Raw genomic sequence first — 18,890 nt, forward strand, 5'->3', positions numbered from 1 at the left:
CTCAGCAGAGGCCGGCAAACGGCAGGCGGCTCCGCATGGAGCCGCCTCTTCCCCCTGCCCCGTCCCACTCACCTTGTCCCCGTCGTCGCCTGCTGGCCGTCGAAGCCCCGCCCACGCTGCCCTCCGACCTCCAGGGTCGGAGGACAGCGTGGCAGGGCTTCGACGGCCAGCAGGCGATGACGGGGACAAGGTGAGTGGGACGGGGCAGGGAGACAGCGTGTTCCCGGCGGCATGGTTCGCACTGCGCCACCGGGAAGACGCTTTCCCCCCAACAACAACCCTTTAAAGGGTTGTTGTTTAGGGCGGCCTGACGCCGCCCTGGGGGAGGGGGAGGGCAGTCAGGTCGGCGCTGCTGCGTTGCAGCAGCGCCGCCTGTGCAAACGGCGGCCTGGGGGCTGCGTTTTTACCGCCCCCAGGCCGTCGTTTTTGGCCCATGCGGAAAGGGCCCTAGTGATTGAGGGGCTTTCCTAGCTTATTGCATTGACAGAGATCATAACAGAGTGATGGAAGAATACTATCACTTCAGTGTAATTGTCAAAAGATATCTGCAATCAGCCTGCTTCGTGTTAAGGGACTTTACTTGCGCTTCTATTGATCTTTATGGCTTAACACATACAGAACTGGGCTGACCCTGATGGGTTATTCCCAAGAGAAAACAGGATGTACCTGTTGTCTCGTAAGGGTAGACATGCCAGTATCTTTCTCTAGCCCTGACCTTGGGGTGCCTAAAGTCCAAAATAACTCTTTTCACACATTCTTTGGGAAAACGGGAGGGGGGGATTTCTCAGGGATAAAGGAGGCCAACTTAGCCAGGGCTGGCAGAACTGGCTTTCTCAAGCTGGGAACTTTGATGCCTTTCAATAAACACTTCTGATCAAGAATCCAGAGTATGTTTATTTCTTGAAGGTGCGAGACCTAACAGACACATTTTACCAACCTTGGAAGAATGGAAGGCTAAATCAACCTTGAGCCAGCTACCTGAAACTGACTTCAATCAGGATCGAACTAAGGACGTGAGCAGAGCTTTGACTGCAGTGCTGCAGCTAAGCACTCTGTGCCTTGGGGAGTCTTTTTTGGAACTATAGTTAGTCACGATTAAGTCCCATGTTATTAGTTTTAATGGGCATAGCCATACCTAACATTAACTGGATTATGTTCGTTGGCTTGAAAGTACTTTCCGTGGAAGTCAACGGGTCTTACTTCCTTGCAAATGTATTTATGGGAGATTAGCCAGGAAATGCTGCTAAGAATTATAACAAAAATCAGATTACTTTACAGTCAACATGATCTGCAAATCAACAGAAATAATGGGATAAGCTTTGTTGCAATGGTTTTAATAGAGCTAAATAAATGCAAGATGAGGGACTTTTTGTTTTATGTCAAGACAAATGTCTCCATAATTCAGAGTTATATTTCAGATTTCAGCAGCATTCTCAATTCCTGCAAAAGCAACCAATGATTTTAAAAAATCATGCTTGTCAACACCATATATAGAAGCTAAAAAAATCACACACTGGACCATCACCAAATGAAACTGTGCATCACATACGTAAACTTGTTGGCAGCCAGTCTTATAGATCAATTTCATCTGGAGCTGACCAACATCTTTCATTGCCACAAATAAAACATACAGCTATTCTGACAGTCTTGCCCACCTAGATAGAGCTTAGGTTTATACGAAGTTGGCTGTGTCAATGGGAGTATCAACAGCAAGGTTGGTTAGCTTACTAGCTGGTCAGAAGTTAGAGAAATTATCACGAGTAGAGTGGGATCAATTGCACTTCGGGCCCCATGTAGTGAAAGCCAGTGACTTTGAAGGAGCAATATTACCTAATGATTTGAAATAACAGGCAAATTGATACCAAGGCGGTGCAATCCTATGGGGGGATGGTAGCTGCAGCATGGCCAGGAATGGTGCAGCCTAAGAGGCTTGCTGTGCCATAGCCAGCAAGTAAAAAATGCCATTCCCCAGCCTTTGAGAAATTGTCCTAGGCTGAACAATGGCCTGCACCAACCTTTTTGCTGGTGTTGGTCTGTGCCAGCAAATGAGGGTGTTCTTGGGTCAGAAAGCAAACCAAAGCTAGCTCTGCCCCAGAAATACTGCCCTTGGCATTTGTGCTGGTGCCTTGGCTACCTTGTAGCCTGGGCACCACGCTTCCTCACAGCTCCCCAGTACCAGTGTAAGTACTGGTGTAAATGGCCCTTACACTGGCATAAGTAGCATTCACACCAGTGCAGGATACACGTTGCCCCCTTAGCGATTTTGCCCCCTCATATGTGTGTAGTAGAAGTAGAATGTAGTCATAGATCAAGTATCTGGAGTCTGGACTGGCATTTGTGGGGACGGTTTGCTGATCAGCAAATGTATTGCCTCTACAAATGAATTTGTTAATTTGCTGTCCACCAGAAAGTCCGGGAATGTTTCCTTAGGCTTTGCAGTAGGATCTTTAACCAAAAAAAGTTATTCCAAAAAGCGCATGACAGGAACAGACTCATGCATGGGCAGAACATGGGATGTGATTTAAAGGATCAAAGGGCTTGGGACTAGTGTGATGATGAATCTTTCCCTTGCTTGCCTGATGCTGTTACCACACAGTCCATTCTGTTGGACTGTCATGCCAGAATTGAATCATCTTCAAGAGTCAGCTGCCATTGAACAGTGAAATAATGGTGACCAATTAACCTTACCTGAGTTTTCCTTACGTTATCTAAAAATACCGGTAGTTCATTGTTTGATTTATAACTGTTATCTTATTACAAGTATTCTCACCCACAGATGCTTATTAGGGGACTCCCTGTGTAAATGAACAGGGCTGGGTAAATCAATGACAGCCCTCCCAATGATTTACTTTCATTGATGTGATGATTAAGAATTTGGAGCGGGGTTCAGTTTCGATGCAGAGATAACGCTTCCACACTGTTGAAAGAAACAGTTCAGCACTGGGGAGGGTGTTTTCCAATAAGCCACTTCTAAGCTTCTGACTGTCTTGTCAATGCTGGTAGAACATTAACAGAGCTCACCAGTTGTCATGGTAAAATTAGAGGTTGCTGGGAGCGTAATTTCATTGGGGTGGGGGAAAGAGATGTGGAAGAATGAGCTCATGACAGTGGAAGCTTATAAATAATCAGACCACTGGGTTGCTAGCAGACAGCAACCTCTGTTAACGGAACCACCCCAAGTTTGAACCCAAGCACCAAGTGGATTGGGATAAAATATAACAAGAAGCTCTTGATTAAGATACTAGAAGGATTCTGGGGGAAGTTTTTCCTTTTTTTTTCTTAGTGAAGTTTACAATATTGTTCGAGGAAAATGTGTTGTGGAGGATGTGCTAAGTGCCTTGGAGTTACTCTCATTCCTTTGGCTGTCCTTTGCACCCTTGCCAATATTTTGCTGTTTTTCCCTGGAGGAAATGTGGAAAGTAGTGACCATATTTCTAGTGAAGTCTGGTGCTTTGGAGGGATCTTGGGGTCTGGTGTACTGGTGAGTAGGTCCATATAATGTTCTCATTTGTATTGTTATTGTTGAGCAAAAATGTTGGTGTTGGCGGAAATGTAGCTTTTTTTTACAGTTTTTGTCAGAAATGTAGACTCAATAAGTACGCTGAAAATTCAAAAATACCATTACTGGAAAACTCACTTAATCTCTTATTAAATAAGAAGGCCACTGACCTAATATAGTCAAAAAATATACTATGATATGATCCTCTGCATGTTTACTCAAAAGCAAGTTTGACTGTTTTTAGAGAGACTTACTCCATTGTAAGTGTGTTTAGAACTGTAATTACTACTGGATTGCCTTAGATGGATAATAATTAGGGTTGCTGCTAGCCTCTAGATGAGGTCTGGAGCTTCGTGGCGTTACAACTGATATCCACTCCAGACAATAGATCAGCTGCTTTGGAGAACATTGCAGCTTCAGAGGGCAGACTCTTTGGTGTTCCACTGAGGAGAAATGGAAGTCCCTCCAAATCTTCAAGAAATTCCCAAACCAGAGATGGCAACCCTAAATTGAGAGTATAAAAATTACCTTGCTAAATCAGACCAACACCCTTTTAGTCCAGTATTCTGTTTCCCAAAGCTTGACTGCTTTGGGAAACAGAATACTGGACTAAAAGGGTGTTGGTCTGAAGTGGAAGTTCACCAGAAATTTAGTGCAAAGACACTGTTGCTCTGTCTAGTAAAAGTTAGGTCAACCTTGCCTCTTTTGTACACTAGATCATTTATAGAGAGAAGTTACCCTGCTAAATTTGGAAACATCCTACAACACTAAGTTCCAAATCTTAAATAAATATATATAGGATTGTATTCTCAGTGACCAAGTAGTTTACAGCATACCCATTAATTCAAACCAGCTAGGGGATGATCCAGTCTCATCAGAATACATGTTCTGTTGTCCTCAGATGGTGTTTCCTGCCTTGGTCTTTTTGGGGCTTAAGAACAATGATTGCTGTGGATGCTGTGGAAATGAAAGCTGCGGGAAGAGGTTTGCGGTGAGTCCAGGAGACATTTCTGGTGGACATATGCATGCATCTCTTTGCCACCCAGTTTTTCGCAACCCACAAAATCATTTTGACACTTAGGTTGCATCTGATCTTTCTCTGTGCCTATAAATTCTGATAAATACTTACTAATGCACATTTCCATATGTAATTTCTGATGTAGCACAAGTAAACCTTGTTAGCTTTTGAGTTGCTCTTTTCTTTTCAGAACCATAAATTGTTTCGACAATACATAAATTGCCTTTGACAATACACAAATTGTTTGTTTCTCCTTTTAGCTATCAACTGCCACCCTCCAGTAATTCCCATTTTCTCCCTTTGCTTGAACCCTGCATTGGCATAGCAGGATCATGAGCAAATGGTGAATAATTTGCTTCCATCATCAATATATCCTAATTTGGAATTACAGAAATCTTGTTTCCAAGTGTACATGCTTCTATGTTCTTGTATGATCATGTATTCTTTGAACTTCAGCTAGGTATCACACTATGTCTAATACTTTTCTTTGTGTTATACAATTTGAACTCCCAAATTTTATTTATGCGCGCACACACACACACACGTTTAGTTTCAATGCAATGTGTAGCCATAACTTAGCAAAAAAGCAAAGTACACTGATAGATTTACAGATAGGTAGTTACCGATATGTAGTTACACGAACAAGTAATGTATTTATAGTTAAAAATAGGCACTGTATCTACTAAATAGGTGGAACTAGGCTACCCAAAACCCTTGGATTGGCCCTGGATAATTCACCCTCCCAAGTAAATTTGAACTTGTGGGTCTCCATACCAAAAAGGCTGAGAACTGATATGGTGGAAGAACTGAGAATAAAACCATAATTATTAGGAGCAAAGTCTGTTTAATGGCAGATGTCCTTGGCTTCAGGATATATGGAAATATTATATTGCATGTGGTAAGGATAGTCTTATCAGGCACTTAAAATATTCCTGAATGTTCAGGTACAAAGATTAATGTGTTATTAGTAGGGCAAACCTAAACAGAATTATACCCTTCTAAGATAATTATAGCCCTGATCTGAATAGCCCAAGTTACCCTGATCATGTCAGCAAGGTTGACCCTGGGTAGTATTTGGATGGGAGACCTCCAAGGAATGTGAGGGTCATGACCCACAGGCAGGCAATGGCAAACCACCCTCTAACAATTCTTGCCTTGAAAATCCTACAGAGTCACCTTAAGTCAGCTGTGACTTAACAGTAAAAGAAGGAAGAGCAAAGGCACCCATATTGGATGCAGGCATGGGCGGGGTGGGGTGGGGTGGGGATGAGGCATTCCTGGATGGAGCCAACATTAGTCAATTTTCACCCTGGGTTTGCTGCAGTTGTGCCCCAGCCCCAGTGGTTGTATTTATGCCACCCTTTCCAGCAGCAGTGGGGTTCATTGTTCTCCCTCTTCATGTTGCTGGAAAGCCCTTTGGAGATGGTATGGCACCACCTTCACTGTGATGCCTCCATCTGTCACAGCAAACCCGAAGATTTGGGTTGCGCTGTTAATGACACAGCTCATCAAAAACAATCAAAAGCATGGGGCTAGATAATTTCAGGGGAGTTTTAGTGACATTTTCAAAATCCTTGCAGCAAATCCATGTTTACAGTAACAGCTTTTAAGTTCTTCTTGTTCTTTCACAAAGTAATCCAAGGAAAAGATATAATCTAGAGCAGTGGTTCTCAACCTGGGGGTTGGGACCCCTTTGGGGGTCCAATGACCCTTTCACAGGGTTCGCCTAAGACTCTCTGCATCAGTGTTCTCCATCTGTAAAATGGATAAATGTTGGGTTGGGGGTCACCACAACATGAGGAACTGTATTATAGGGTCGCGGCATTAGGAAGGTTGAGAACCACTGATCTAGAGATACACTGCATGAAGAACACTCCATTCTGTAATATCACAATTCTCATCTCTCAGTAGCTGAGAGAACAGTCCTAAGAGGGTCTTCTCAGAAGCCTACTACAGGAAATTATCCTTCCTTAAGATTGCATTGTTAGAATTCCACTGCTGGAAAAGAAGTAAACCACCAATTGTTAAGGTGCCTGCATTTGGCTATCACAACAAATTATTTGACTGCAGAGCTGCTAAATTAGGAAGTCTTAATTGTAGCTCTGGATGCAAGGGAAGAAAAGAAATTGGGCACATGCCCAATTTTTTTGCCAAAAAAAGAAATTGGGCACATGCTCATTGTCAAAAGACTGTGGGTTCTACTTGATGTCTGAATGCGAGCTTTGTACAAAGAAAGTTTCAAGCTGTCATTATTGGTGATGGGTAACATCATCTAATAACTTCAACAATACATCATCCAACAACAGTAACTAGTCAGAGTTAACCGATTTATCAGTTACCTCAACACAGAAAGTATTTTTTAAAAGTTTTGGAATAAGAGGGATAATTTTATTAGAGTCCAAATCATTGGGAGCAGTGATAATGAAAAATGAGTTCTTCCACTCATTCAATTGTCAAGTAGAAATAGAAATTCTGAGTTTAGGAAAAGCTTTACTGTTTGATTCTATTGACTTGCATGAAGTAAATAAAGTAGTAGTTAATGCAGTTAATGTCTGTGGAGGTTAAAGTAGTCTTTATTGTGTCTATTGTTGTTATTGTATATACTGTACTTTTTGAAACATCAATATATCTAATTCTCATCATAACTGAACCTGTAGATACTTAAATCCAGAGATTGAAGCCATAAATAGATAAGACATCCCACAAACTTGAGAAAGCCCGAGGTTAAGTAAATTCTTATCTATTTCTTGGATCCAGCGAAAAAAAAAGCTGATCTTGACCGAGTTCATCAAGCAGGCCATCCTTCTTTGTTGGAAAAAAAAAACCTTTAAGCTACATTTTAAATGTTGTTTCTACTGCGCAGCAGCACCGTTTTGGTTTTCCCCGGGCAGCATAAAGCCGCCCCTGAAAACGTCGCTCAATGAACGAGGTTATTGAGAAACAGCGTCTTCCCGGCAGCGTGGTGCAAACTGCACCACCGGGAAGCTGCTGCTTTCCCCTTTGGCTCCACTCACCTTCTTGTGCAGTGTCCTTCTGGAGGGCTGCTGAGACCCACCCATGCTGCTCGTGTGGGTGGGTCTCTGCAGTCCTCCAGAGGGACGCTGCACAAGAAGGTGAGTGGAGGGGGACCACCGAGAGGTGGAGCTGCACGGAGCCGCCTCTCCGGCTGCAGGAGACGTCAGGGGTGCGTGCACGTGAGCGTGCGAACAGCCTTGGAGCCTCCACCGGCATACTTCATGCCAGTGGAGGTGCGTTTCCGCACATGTGCGAAAGGGGCCTGAGCAGTGATGGGATCCAAAAATTTTAGTAACAGGTTCCCATGGTGGTGGGATTCAAACTGTGGCGTAGCACCAATGGGACTGGGCGGGGCACGACGGGGGCGGGGGCGGGTATTTCAGGGGCGGGGCATTCCTGGGTGGGGTTGTGGCAAGGATGCAGCTGCTGCACTGGTCCTTGGGCAGGAAACGAATGAGCACAGGCTGCCACGCACGCTGGTACACCTCCTGCTAGACTGCTTCAAGTTCTGCGCGCTACTGCTGAGAGGAGGGGCGTAACTAAGGCAAAAATCATGTGGCAAAATCACCATTTAGTAACCCCCTCTTGGCACACACAAATAATTAGTAACCTACTGTCAGGAACCTGTGAGAACCTGCTGGATCCCACCTCTGGGCCTGCAGCTCCATATAGGAACTGTGGAATAATTTTCATGATAATCATCTGATGATCATTTTCCTCCCTTGGAAAGGAAAAAGAAAACATTCAATTGTTTCCACCAATGATTTAATTTTGTTTGTTATGAATTTGAGGTGGGCTTGCTAGTTAAAAATCACACTCACGAATGGAAATTTGGGAACTTGTTCTAATTTAATACCATCAATTCTCCAAGTCATAGAGATGGTTTTCTTGGCTTTAGAGAAGACCATAATCTTTGATTTTGAATAATCAGTCTTAAATTTCACAGATTTTTAGTATTCTGAGAAATGGTTTAATAGTCTGCCAGCAACAGAGAAAGAGGAAATCATGGGGAGAGGATAGTGTGGAAAGAGATATAGGGGAATGTGACATGTCCCCACAAGTACTTACAGGTTCCCCATACCACAGCTGGGCCAAGACCAGACTAGTGTCCAGCACCATGCATCTGAACCCAGCACAGAGCAGTGGCCGGCACCATGAAACAGAGCTTCCTCAGGGAAAACTAGCAGCAGGAAGGAAAAGGGGAAAACTGTAGACAGAGGAGTCAATAGAAGTAGGTTGCCTGATAGGTAGGAAGGAGAGAAGGAAGCCAGAAATGGGGAGAGCATTTGGTGTCTTTCAAGGAAGGAACAGAGAAAAAAGTGATAAGAGGAAAAATATGCACTCCCCACATGTCCCTGGAGGTCGCTCATTTGTTGTATTCTAAGTTTTTGATTCAGTTTTAACCCAACTCTATTGCTGTAACATAAGGTTTCAGTATGTTGTTCTCCCGTATTGTAATATTATTTTATTTTAATGCCTATATTAGTGCATTCTCTAATTTTTGTGGCCTTATATTTGTATTGTATTGTTTTTAGTTGTAATTGGTCTTGAGTGGCAGTGAGATGAAGTAAATATATAAATTGTATAAACTGGCGATTTAGCTTACAGATTGAAGACACACACACACACACCCATCATTTGCAGACTGGTCTGGCAACAGGGGTGACTCAATAAGGGGTGCTGCCCCAGCTACCCATATGCTCCCTTCCCCATTACCTAGACAAGGAGCTGGAGCTGATAATTCTCCCTCCCTTTTTGTTCCCCAGACATCTCTAAACAGAGCACAGCAAGCTGGGGAAGCCAGGAAGCCTTCCTGGACACTGGCTTCTCACTAGAATTTCAGGAATGCCTATTGAGCATATATGCTTGCCATGCTGGAATGAGGAATGAATGAGGAGGAAAGGAGCATTAGGTGTTTAAACTACTTGATATGGTGGTAGCACATGGGGGCAAGGCAGTATCAGCAGAGGATTCTGCCACTCCCCCAAATCTGTCGACAAAAGCCACTGCAGTATCTTGCTACCTTGTTTTTGTGTTCTCTAGATCTCTCAATAAAACAAAGTATAAACAAAATCTTTTTATTGTCAGAGAATCAGAAGAGTTGCGCACTGGAAAGAGTCATTGTCCAGAGTGAAAATGAGTACGAAAACCCCAACAGAATTTACCTCAGCCCCTCCTCCCAGCCCCAATTTTCCAGCAGTAGTTCTTCTCAGGCATGATACAGTTGTGCACACCCTCACAAGTTTCAGATAACTGCTCCAAAGTTCTCATGAGAAGGTCAATGCTTAACAAGCATGCATCCAAAGCAATACAGATAAGAAAATAAAAATAAGCAAAGTACAGATAGATCTCTCCCAAATCCCAACTGCTACAACTGCCGTTTCCACCTAGAAACTTATGCCAAGATCAAACACTAATCACGTCTTGACACTTGTAGAGCTAGCCATGCCTGGGAATAGAAGAACTTCTCTCTCCTTTTTAATTGTCAAGACTCTGCTGATACTAAAAAGATGAGTCATAATCTAGGTTTTAAAAATGCTATAATTTTGAAACTAATATACTCAGATTTTCAATTTTGCTATTATGTTAGGCAGAAAAAAACTATCAAAAATGTAATTGGAGATCTTGAAAAACCTTGTTTCATATGATAGCCAAAAGTTTGATGGTTTAAAGTGGAATTGGACACATTTATGGAGTTTAGGGCCATCAGTGGTACTAATCAAGGTGCCTAAATAGGACCTCCATGTTCTGGATCAGTAGATCACTGAATGCCAGTTGCTGAGAGGAAAGCAGTAATAATGGAAGGGCCTGGCCATCATGAGACATTTGGTTGGTCAGGAAACAGCTGCTGGACTACATGGACTATTTGACTCCCCCAGTTTTATAGAACAAAGTTGAATTGGCCACCTTCAATGAGGTCACTGTAGGACATTGACTTGAATTGACCTGAATCCCTTGAGGCTGAAGGCATGAGAGCCTCACTTTTGACTGCTACCAGCATCTCCAAAGTTAGGAAAGTTAATTGAATCTGGATTTGGAGCTCATGATCATATCACTGTGTCATATCTGGTTTGTGAGCCTTAGGAAAAGGTCAGTTGCAAATTGTCTGCTGTGTCGTTTGTTTTGGAGTAGACTTTGACTCAACTTTTCCATGTCTATTCTTTTTGGCAGATGTTTAGTTCTATAATATTTGCAGCAGTGGGCGTTGTGGGAGCTGGATACAGCTTTATTGTGTCAGCTGTTGCTCTGAACAACGGCCCTATATGTTCTTCCTCCAATGGCACGTGGCTCTATCCATTTGAAAATGGGTAAGTTGATTATTTTCTTTCACTGAACTGGATCATAATGTAGTAGAAGGGAAAGTGGCATTGCTATAAGAAAGGGAATTGTTTCTATACCTCTGAAACTTGACGCTTACATAGTGGACCACTGGATAACTTCCACCCATTAGAACATAACAAAAGCATGCATGCTCCATCTAGGAGTGGGCAACTACTATTCTTGGCTGGCAACTGCAGAAAATCCATCCTTATATCTGGCAGTCTCTGAGAACACAGTCAATTGCAGTTAATTGATCATTCTCACAAGTATATTTTATCCTGTTAATTTGAGCATTCCACATAAAGAGTGCTGGTTTTGAATGGGCAAGCCATGGACCATTCACTCCTTCCTCATCTGTCTGTCATACTAGATTGTTATAAGTTATTGTGATGCTATACTGATGTTATTGTTATTTTATGTTGGAAGCCACTTTGAGCCTTCACAGGGAAGGGCAATCTATCAATAGAATTATTAGTATTATTAATTTGAATAATAGTTTCAACAAATTATAAGCAAAAAAAAATGCCCCCGGTAATGATCTAGGTCAGTGGTGGTGAACCTGTGGTGGCGAACCCTTGGCACTCCAGATGTTATGGACTACAATTCCCATCAGCCCCTGCCAGCACGGCCAATTGGCCATTCTGGCAGGGGCTGATGGGAATTGTAGTCCATAACATCTGGAGTGCCAAGGGTTCGCCACCACGGATCTAGGTCATATATATTTTGTTTCAATTCATTTAATTGTTCCTCTTCTGTAGAGAATCAGTATTTGTCACAAATGCAGCCAGCAACTTAGATGGGTTGGATTTATGGCCCATTTACATTTTGGGACAGGATTTGCTTCTAGGGTTACCTTCCTTTAATAGCAGACAAGTAAATGAATCAGGTAGATGTTTATCTTCCTTTATGTCGAGTTTTATTTTCCTTTATGTGGCAGATAAAATAGTTAAACCTTCCTTCTCAGGGCTAACAACCCAATCTGGCCCCCTCCCTTAAAAAGATGTGTCATAGATACTGCTGGGGAAAAAGGCACTGGCCTTTGGCCTCAGCTGTCAAAGTTGTTCATTGGACTGCTATGGAGCCACAAAGCTCTTATCTATCTAATGATGCCTATTATCTGACTAGCTAAAGGCCACTGATGGCCACAGGGAAGATGAAAAATGCAGCCCTTTGCCCAGCTTGACTGATTCTGTTCCCTGCCCTGCAGTCTCAGTATCTGCTGACAGAAGCAGCGCGCCCCTTAATATCAGCGTCCAAGATTTCCCATATGGAATTCAGCAGTATCCCTTGAAAATCAGGACTGAAGTTCCTTGATCATAGTGGTATATGTGTGTTCATTATGCTTTTCTTTTCCTTTGGGGTGCAGGGATTATCTTGGGAATCATACTCTTTGGGAAATGTGTGACAGCCCTCAGTCTGTTGTGCCCTGGAATTTGACTCTCTTCTCTTTGCTGCTGATAATGAGTGGAGTTCAGATGGTGCTGTGTGCCATTCAGGCTATCAACGGTCTCCTAGGAACAATCTGTGGAAACTGTTGTGGGGTAAGGCCGCTTGTGTGATCACAACACATAGAAGTACTCTTGCTGCCCTCTATCTGTGATGACTGGCATTAACATCTTCTAACTGTATATTTAAAGAGCCTTTGAATACCAAATTAGAATAGAACATACAAGCCATTCCCTAGTCTCAAATGGATAGTAAGTAGCGTGGAATTTAGATGAAGGGAGACCCTGGGCTATTCCACTTCCGAGGCCCCTCCCAATCCCCCACTTCATGACCAGAGGAAGAAGGGGTCCAAAAAATGGGGTCACTAAATGGAGTCCACTTCAGTGAAGACCTGGAAAGACAAAATTGGCACAGAAATCAATGCTAGCATCAAGTTATTGACTTAAGACAGTATTATTCTAAAATGGAGGGATGTTTAGAGGCTATAGTGCATTATGACAGCATGTGTAAGAAAAGCCTATGACAGTGTCAAAAATATTATATACCTACCCGGCTTCAACCTGCCAAGCCTATAGATAATTCCAATGCTGACAGTAAAATGCAAAACTACTTTGCTTATGATGTATAGATAGGATATGGCCAGATCTACACACTGTGCTGCACCCCAAGGCAAAACCAGCATTTCTGGTCACATCTCATAAACTTTGAGGTTTATACTAAACTTCTAGACAGGCTTAGGACAAGCAGAGGTCTGGAACCAGTTCCTCTCAGAAGTCCAAAGAGTTCTGGGCCACTTCCAGCTTTTGAGATCTCTAGCCAGAGTCGATAATAACACACAACATATGTTTTAAAAGGTACAAAATGTATCAAAGGCTTTAAAAGTGTCTAAAGGTTAAGTGCCCTTTGAGTCCCAGGCAGAAAGGCTAGGTCTCCAACTACGGTTCTGGCTTCTTCCTGCCGCTCAGTGCAGCTGCAAGAGATAAACAGGGGGCAAGCTGACATACCATAGAATTTGGGGGAGTCCTAGATTGTCATACCAATGCACTGATGCCACCTCCAGGTTTCCACTGGAAGTAGCAATGCAGCAAAGCTGCGACTTAACTTTGAATGTCCCATTCCCTAAATCTTCTACTGGTTGCCAGCACTTGGCTGGAAACCCTAGACCCGTGGTGGCGAACCTTTGGCACTCCAGATGTTATGGACTGCAATTCCCATCAGCTCCTGCCAGCATGGCCAATTGGCCATGCTGGCAGGGACTGATGGGAATTGTAGTCCATAACATCTGGAGTGCCAAAGGTTCGCCACCACTGCCCTAGACCATAGGTGTCAAACTCGGGGCCCTCCAGATGTTATGGACTACAGTTCCCATCATCCCCTTCCAACATGATGCTGGAGGGGCTGATGGGAACTGTAGTCCATAACATCTGGAGGGCCGCGAGTTTGACACCTGTGCCCTAGACCCAGGCTACATTCTGATTTGCCCTGACAAGTTCCCAATGGGGAATTCTCAGAACGTGGCTGTGGAAAGTCCACAGGGGGACATAAGCATTGGTAACATGTGAATTGACTCTAGATAAGATGGAAAGGTGGGGCTCAGTGTTATAAATCTGTTCTTCATGCAAAAGTGCCAATCCTCAGCACTTCTTGTTAGGAGGATGAGGTACCAAACATTGTGAAAGATTTCTGCCTGAGAATTCCTCACAGTAGGATGTGAAAAACTTGGGTGATTCTTTCGAAAAGACTGAGATTAAATAAAAAGTGAATCAAAATTTAATCAAACAGTAATAATCTAAAAATTATCACAACGTCACATACATTTCACTGTACATTTTCTCTTTTCTTTCAGGGTGATGGAGCTGTTTAAGGCATACAGAGATTGCAGAGAATGCCTCTTACAATGGAAAGAATACCCTTTTAGGTTCAGATGCCTTTTACATTCCAAACTGATTTAGAATGAAGGGCATTTTCCTCTTTACCCTAAACTGCCTTTCTCCTCTTATTGAAAGTTCTCATTTCCAAAGAATCCGGAAGCTGTTTTGTCTATAGCACATGTATATTTGTAATGAATTTCTTTTCATGGAGAAACTGGGCAGAAACAGTCATGCTGCCTTTCCCCACCAAATCATCTGTTTTGAGCTGAGGGAAGATGACCAATATATTTTCCTGATTACAAGGCTGGAACCCAGTCACAGATTGATTGGCTTCACCTGCATATTCTTTGCTTCCTTTTTTCAGACATTACTCTCAGAAACAATCTCCCTTCTTCCAGATCAGGGCTGCTTACATGGAAATCATAGTGAAAACAGCCAAGTTTAATATGACTTGCATGCTGACCACCCATTCCTAAAGTTACAAATATAGATCTCCAGCTATGCGGAAGATTTCCCAGTAGCAGCCCTCACCCAACTCCTCTACTTGGTAGGGCAGTGGGGAGAGGGAGCAGAAAATTGTTATGGAAATGGCAGAATAACTTTAAGCTGTTGTAATGAGATTGATGTAATTAGTATCACCTGCATGTTCTGGGGAGGATTTATCTCCCTGTTGTATCAAGCAAGCATACTGCAATTTATGACCAATTAATTCTGTCGGTCAAGGGATACGGTCGGCATAATACCAAGATAAATGTAAGTGAACATAAAATTGACTTGAATGATTTGATATTCTATAAATGAGCAAGTGTTATGAGAAATCATAAGTCTATAATTTAGATGCCCCTCAAATGACTCCCAGCAAGCCAGATTTGGAACTTCCAGTACTACTGAAGAACTGAATAAACCCCGCACAACCACAGATAGGGCTCTGGCCTGGAACATAATTTTGGTCTGGAACATGTATAAATTCTCTACAAGTTGTGGACATACTGAATATATGGTGAAAATTCACGTTCTTTTTATGGACTTTAGTAATTTAAAAGGACTTAAATGTTCTTTAAAAAGATTTTTTTGGAAATGAAATTTGTACCTGTATTAGGAAATGAATAGTATAATATAGGAATTAGTATATATGTAATGTTTGTATGTTTTAGGCACTTTATTGCACATTAATGGAGCACTTGCACCCTTCTTCTCTGTGTATATGTTTCTGTTTTAAGCCATTGGTCATAGTGTAAATAGTGAATCTGAATGTGACACTCTAGGCATTACTGAAAGCTCTGTTGTAAAACCAGGGTTTCTGGTGAATCCCAAGAGTGTCACACTGTTGATGTGATGTTCCTACCACCCAGTCTTCCTCTGGGTGCCAGCCCCTAGCTGGCAATCCTACGCGACCTGTGTTTTAGTTGCCAAGGTGCAAGATGGCAAGCCTATGATTCTAGAATTGTTAGCATGAGGGTAGCCATTGTCGCCGGATTTGTTCAGTCTGACTAGACCAGCCTGATTCGACCAATCTTCCCCAAAAGAGCAAAAATTGAGATCTGTGTACTCCTAAACCAACAAGACTTGTATGTTTTTAATTGCTACCCATTCCCGGAGAACTTCAGTGTGGCAGCTGTGATGTGGCAGAACTCTTGTAGATGAGGAGTTTTCCTTTGAATTGCCTTGAACTCCAGAGGGTTGCAAGCTTAAGTCTGGCCCTGCTGCTACACCTGCCATAAGGATTCTTGAACGGCTTCATTTCCAAGACTTAGGCCGATTCCGCATGGGCCAAAACATGCAGTGTGAAAACGGTGTGAAAATGGTATTAAAGGGTGTATAAAGGGTTTATACTGTTTTCACACCATTTTCATACCGCTGTTTTTGGCCCATGTGGAATCAGCCAGAGTGTCTATCAAGACACAGGGTTAGCGCCAGGAAGAAAAAAGATGGCTATCATAGCTGGCAATAAGAATTTGAGGGCATCTGCTAATACAGTTGCCTGCCTTTTTACCAAAATATTATTGTACAAACACTTTGTGTTGGAAAAAATAACTGCAAATCATTAAAATGTTTGCTTTTTGTAGAATTGTGTTATAAATGTTCTGTCTAACGTTTTTCTTTAATTGACTAATATGTTATAGTTTGTCCCTTGTGGAAGCCCATGGAGCCAAATCTGTGGATAACCGAAGTATGCTTTACTGAGTTCAGTGGGACATATTTTTAAACGGAGCATAATATTAGAGTAGAGTTGCTTCCTTCCGGGTGGCACCTGGAAAATCTACCACTGAGAGCGTGGTGTAGTGGTTAAGAGCAGGCGGATTCTAATCTGGAAAACTGGGTTTGATTCCCCACTCCTCCACCTGAGTGGCGAAGGCTTATCTGGTGAACCAGATGTGTTTACGCACTCCTACATTCCTGCCGGGTGACCTTGAGCTAGTCACAGTTCTTCAGAACTCTCTCAGCCCCACCTACCTCACAATGTGTCTGGCCCCTTCCGCACACACAGAATAATGCGTTTTCAAACCACTTTCACAACTGTTTGCAAGTGGATTTTGCTATTCCGCACAGCTTCAAAGAGCACTGAAAGCAGTTTGAAAGTGCATTATTCTGCATGTGCGGAATGAGCCTCTTGTGGGGAGAGAAAGGGAAAGGAGTTTGTAAGCCACCTTGAGTCTTCTTACAGGAGAGCAAGGTGGGAGAGAAATCCAAACTCCTCCTCCTCCTCCTCCTCTTCTTCTTCTTCTGTTACAAACAGTCCTGTTACAAACAGTCCCCTCCTTTTCCTCCCTCGAATGCCACCCCTCACTCCCTCCCCTCACCTCCCTTGCATGCCACCCCTTTCTTCCCATGCATGCTATTCCTCCCTCCCCTCCCCCCGCTAGGGTGGGTGGGCCATGTCCAGATGCCGGACCCCCTCTGTCCCCTCCCTTGCATGCCACCCCCACTCACTCCCCTCCCCTCCCTTGCATGCCATCCCTCCATCCCTTCCTTTCCCTCACTCCCCTTGCATGCCATCCCCTCCCTCCCCTCCATCTCCATATGGTGCAGAAAGCAGATGACATATCAGTTTTCTGAAGGAAATGGCTGCTTTGGAGGATGAACATATGGAATGGCATTATACCCTATTGAGGTCATACCCCTCTCAAGAACCCTGTCCTCCCCAGTCTCTGCCCCCTAAATTTCCAGGTAATTCCCAACCTAGATTTGGCAATCTTGACCTTCCTCATCATTCAGAGATGATTGCAAAATGAGGTCTTCATGTACCTCTAAACTGGTTGGGGGCAGCAGCAGGATGAAACTTTGGCATCTGGGGTCCTCACTGTAGTCCTTTCAGGGCATCTGGTTGTAGAGTTTCCAACATCCAGGTGAGGCCTGGAGATCTCCTGAAATTACAACTGATCTCTATAGGAATCAGTTCCCCTGGAGAAAATGACTGATTTGGGGAATCTATGATTGATTTGGGGAGCTCCTCACCAAACCACACCTTTCTTGGGCTCCACACCAAAATCTCCAGGAATTCCCCCAACCCATAGTTGGCAACCCTACCAGTGGGGAAATACGATGCTGGATCTGGTGGATCCAGCAAACCTCATCTCATGCTTTCACAGGTGCATTGTCACCTCATGTACCCTTTACCCAGTGGCGCACAACCTAGAATGTTTGCCAGAGGTGACCTTGATCAGAGTTAAATGGGCCACATTGGATTAGGCCATGCACCTTGAGTCCTAAAGTTTTGGATGCTGGGGTCCTGGTAACGGTTAATCATCATAGTGTAAGGAAGTCAGATTGGTTGCATCACAGTCAAAATCTGGGCCAGAAAGAGGCAGCGATCAAGCACACACATGTGCACACACACAACTTTCTACGAACAACCAACTGCAGGCCCCTCCAGTCAAGGAACAGTTTGCCTGTAAGTCAGTGACTGGATGGATATTGAACTACACTCATCTACTCACCTTCCTAAGTAAACATAAAAGGTCAGGTCATAAATAGCTGCATCCCATAATATCCATCTGTGTAATCCCAAAAACATGCCAAGCAACATAAGCAGTTCTGTCTCACTTCTGAGGCCACCCTTCCTAACTCATCCCTTTTGTGCGCCTCATCTGGCTGCACTATTGGATGTTGCCTAGCAGAGCACAAACTACAATGCAAGTGATATTTATCTGAGTGGACAGAGAACCATCCCAAAACATGGGGATAACAGGAAGTTCAATTATATCAGACCCAGAGTACCAGGCAGAAACCTTCGGCCAGACCCTTTTGGGGTTTTGTTCTGGTATTTTAGGGTTTGAAAGTGGGTTTTCTATTTACAAAACAGAGTTAAAGCAGAATTTAATTCAGAAAGAAACACACCAATGTTAAACTGTATCAAATAATGGTGATCCTCCTTGGGAAAAGTTTTAAATTGCAAACTGTAAGGTAGAATCTTTAAAACTCAATAAATCCATAACCTGTGGTGCCAATTCTTGACTTCATATCTAGTACTATTATATACTCCCACTCAACAAGATGTGCTCATTTTTCCCCCATAGAAAGAACATTCTGTAAGAAAGAATGCAGGGAGTTTAAATCCATTTCTATTTATTTGTTTTCTTGTACAATATTAAAGAAATAAAAAAAACAGAACCAAACTCTGAGTACAACAGTTTGATCTGGCCAATTTTGAAGCATACTGAATGTATGCTTTTTTTTTTCTACATTGAAAACAAATGCTCTCACAAGATGGCATATAGCA

The 18,890-nt window shown here is 43.1% G+C and overlaps 1 protein-coding gene across 1 annotated transcript; it reads left to right on the forward strand.

Moving 5' to 3' along the window:
* The first annotated feature begins 3,081 nt into the window (after positions 1-3,081).
* Positions 3,082-16,238, forward strand: TM4SF4 (transmembrane 4 L six family member 4). The gene is made up of 5 exons (XM_048506115.1): positions 3,082-3,481; positions 4,401-4,490; positions 10,704-10,840; positions 12,220-12,394; positions 14,146-16,238. Exons 1-5 carry the CDS (start codon positions 3,311-3,313, stop codon positions 14,161-14,163), a joined length of 591 nt encoding a protein of 196 aa, XP_048362072.1. The 5' UTR covers positions 3,082-3,310; the 3' UTR covers positions 14,164-16,238.
* Positions 16,239-18,890: the final 2,652 nt, after the last annotated feature.

The sequence above is a fragment of the Sphaerodactylus townsendi genome, linkage group LG08 (genome assembly GCF_021028975.2).
Source record: "Sphaerodactylus townsendi isolate TG3544 linkage group LG08, MPM_Stown_v2.3, whole genome shotgun sequence".
Taxonomy (NCBI): domain Eukaryota; kingdom Metazoa; phylum Chordata; class Lepidosauria; order Squamata; family Sphaerodactylidae; genus Sphaerodactylus; species Sphaerodactylus townsendi.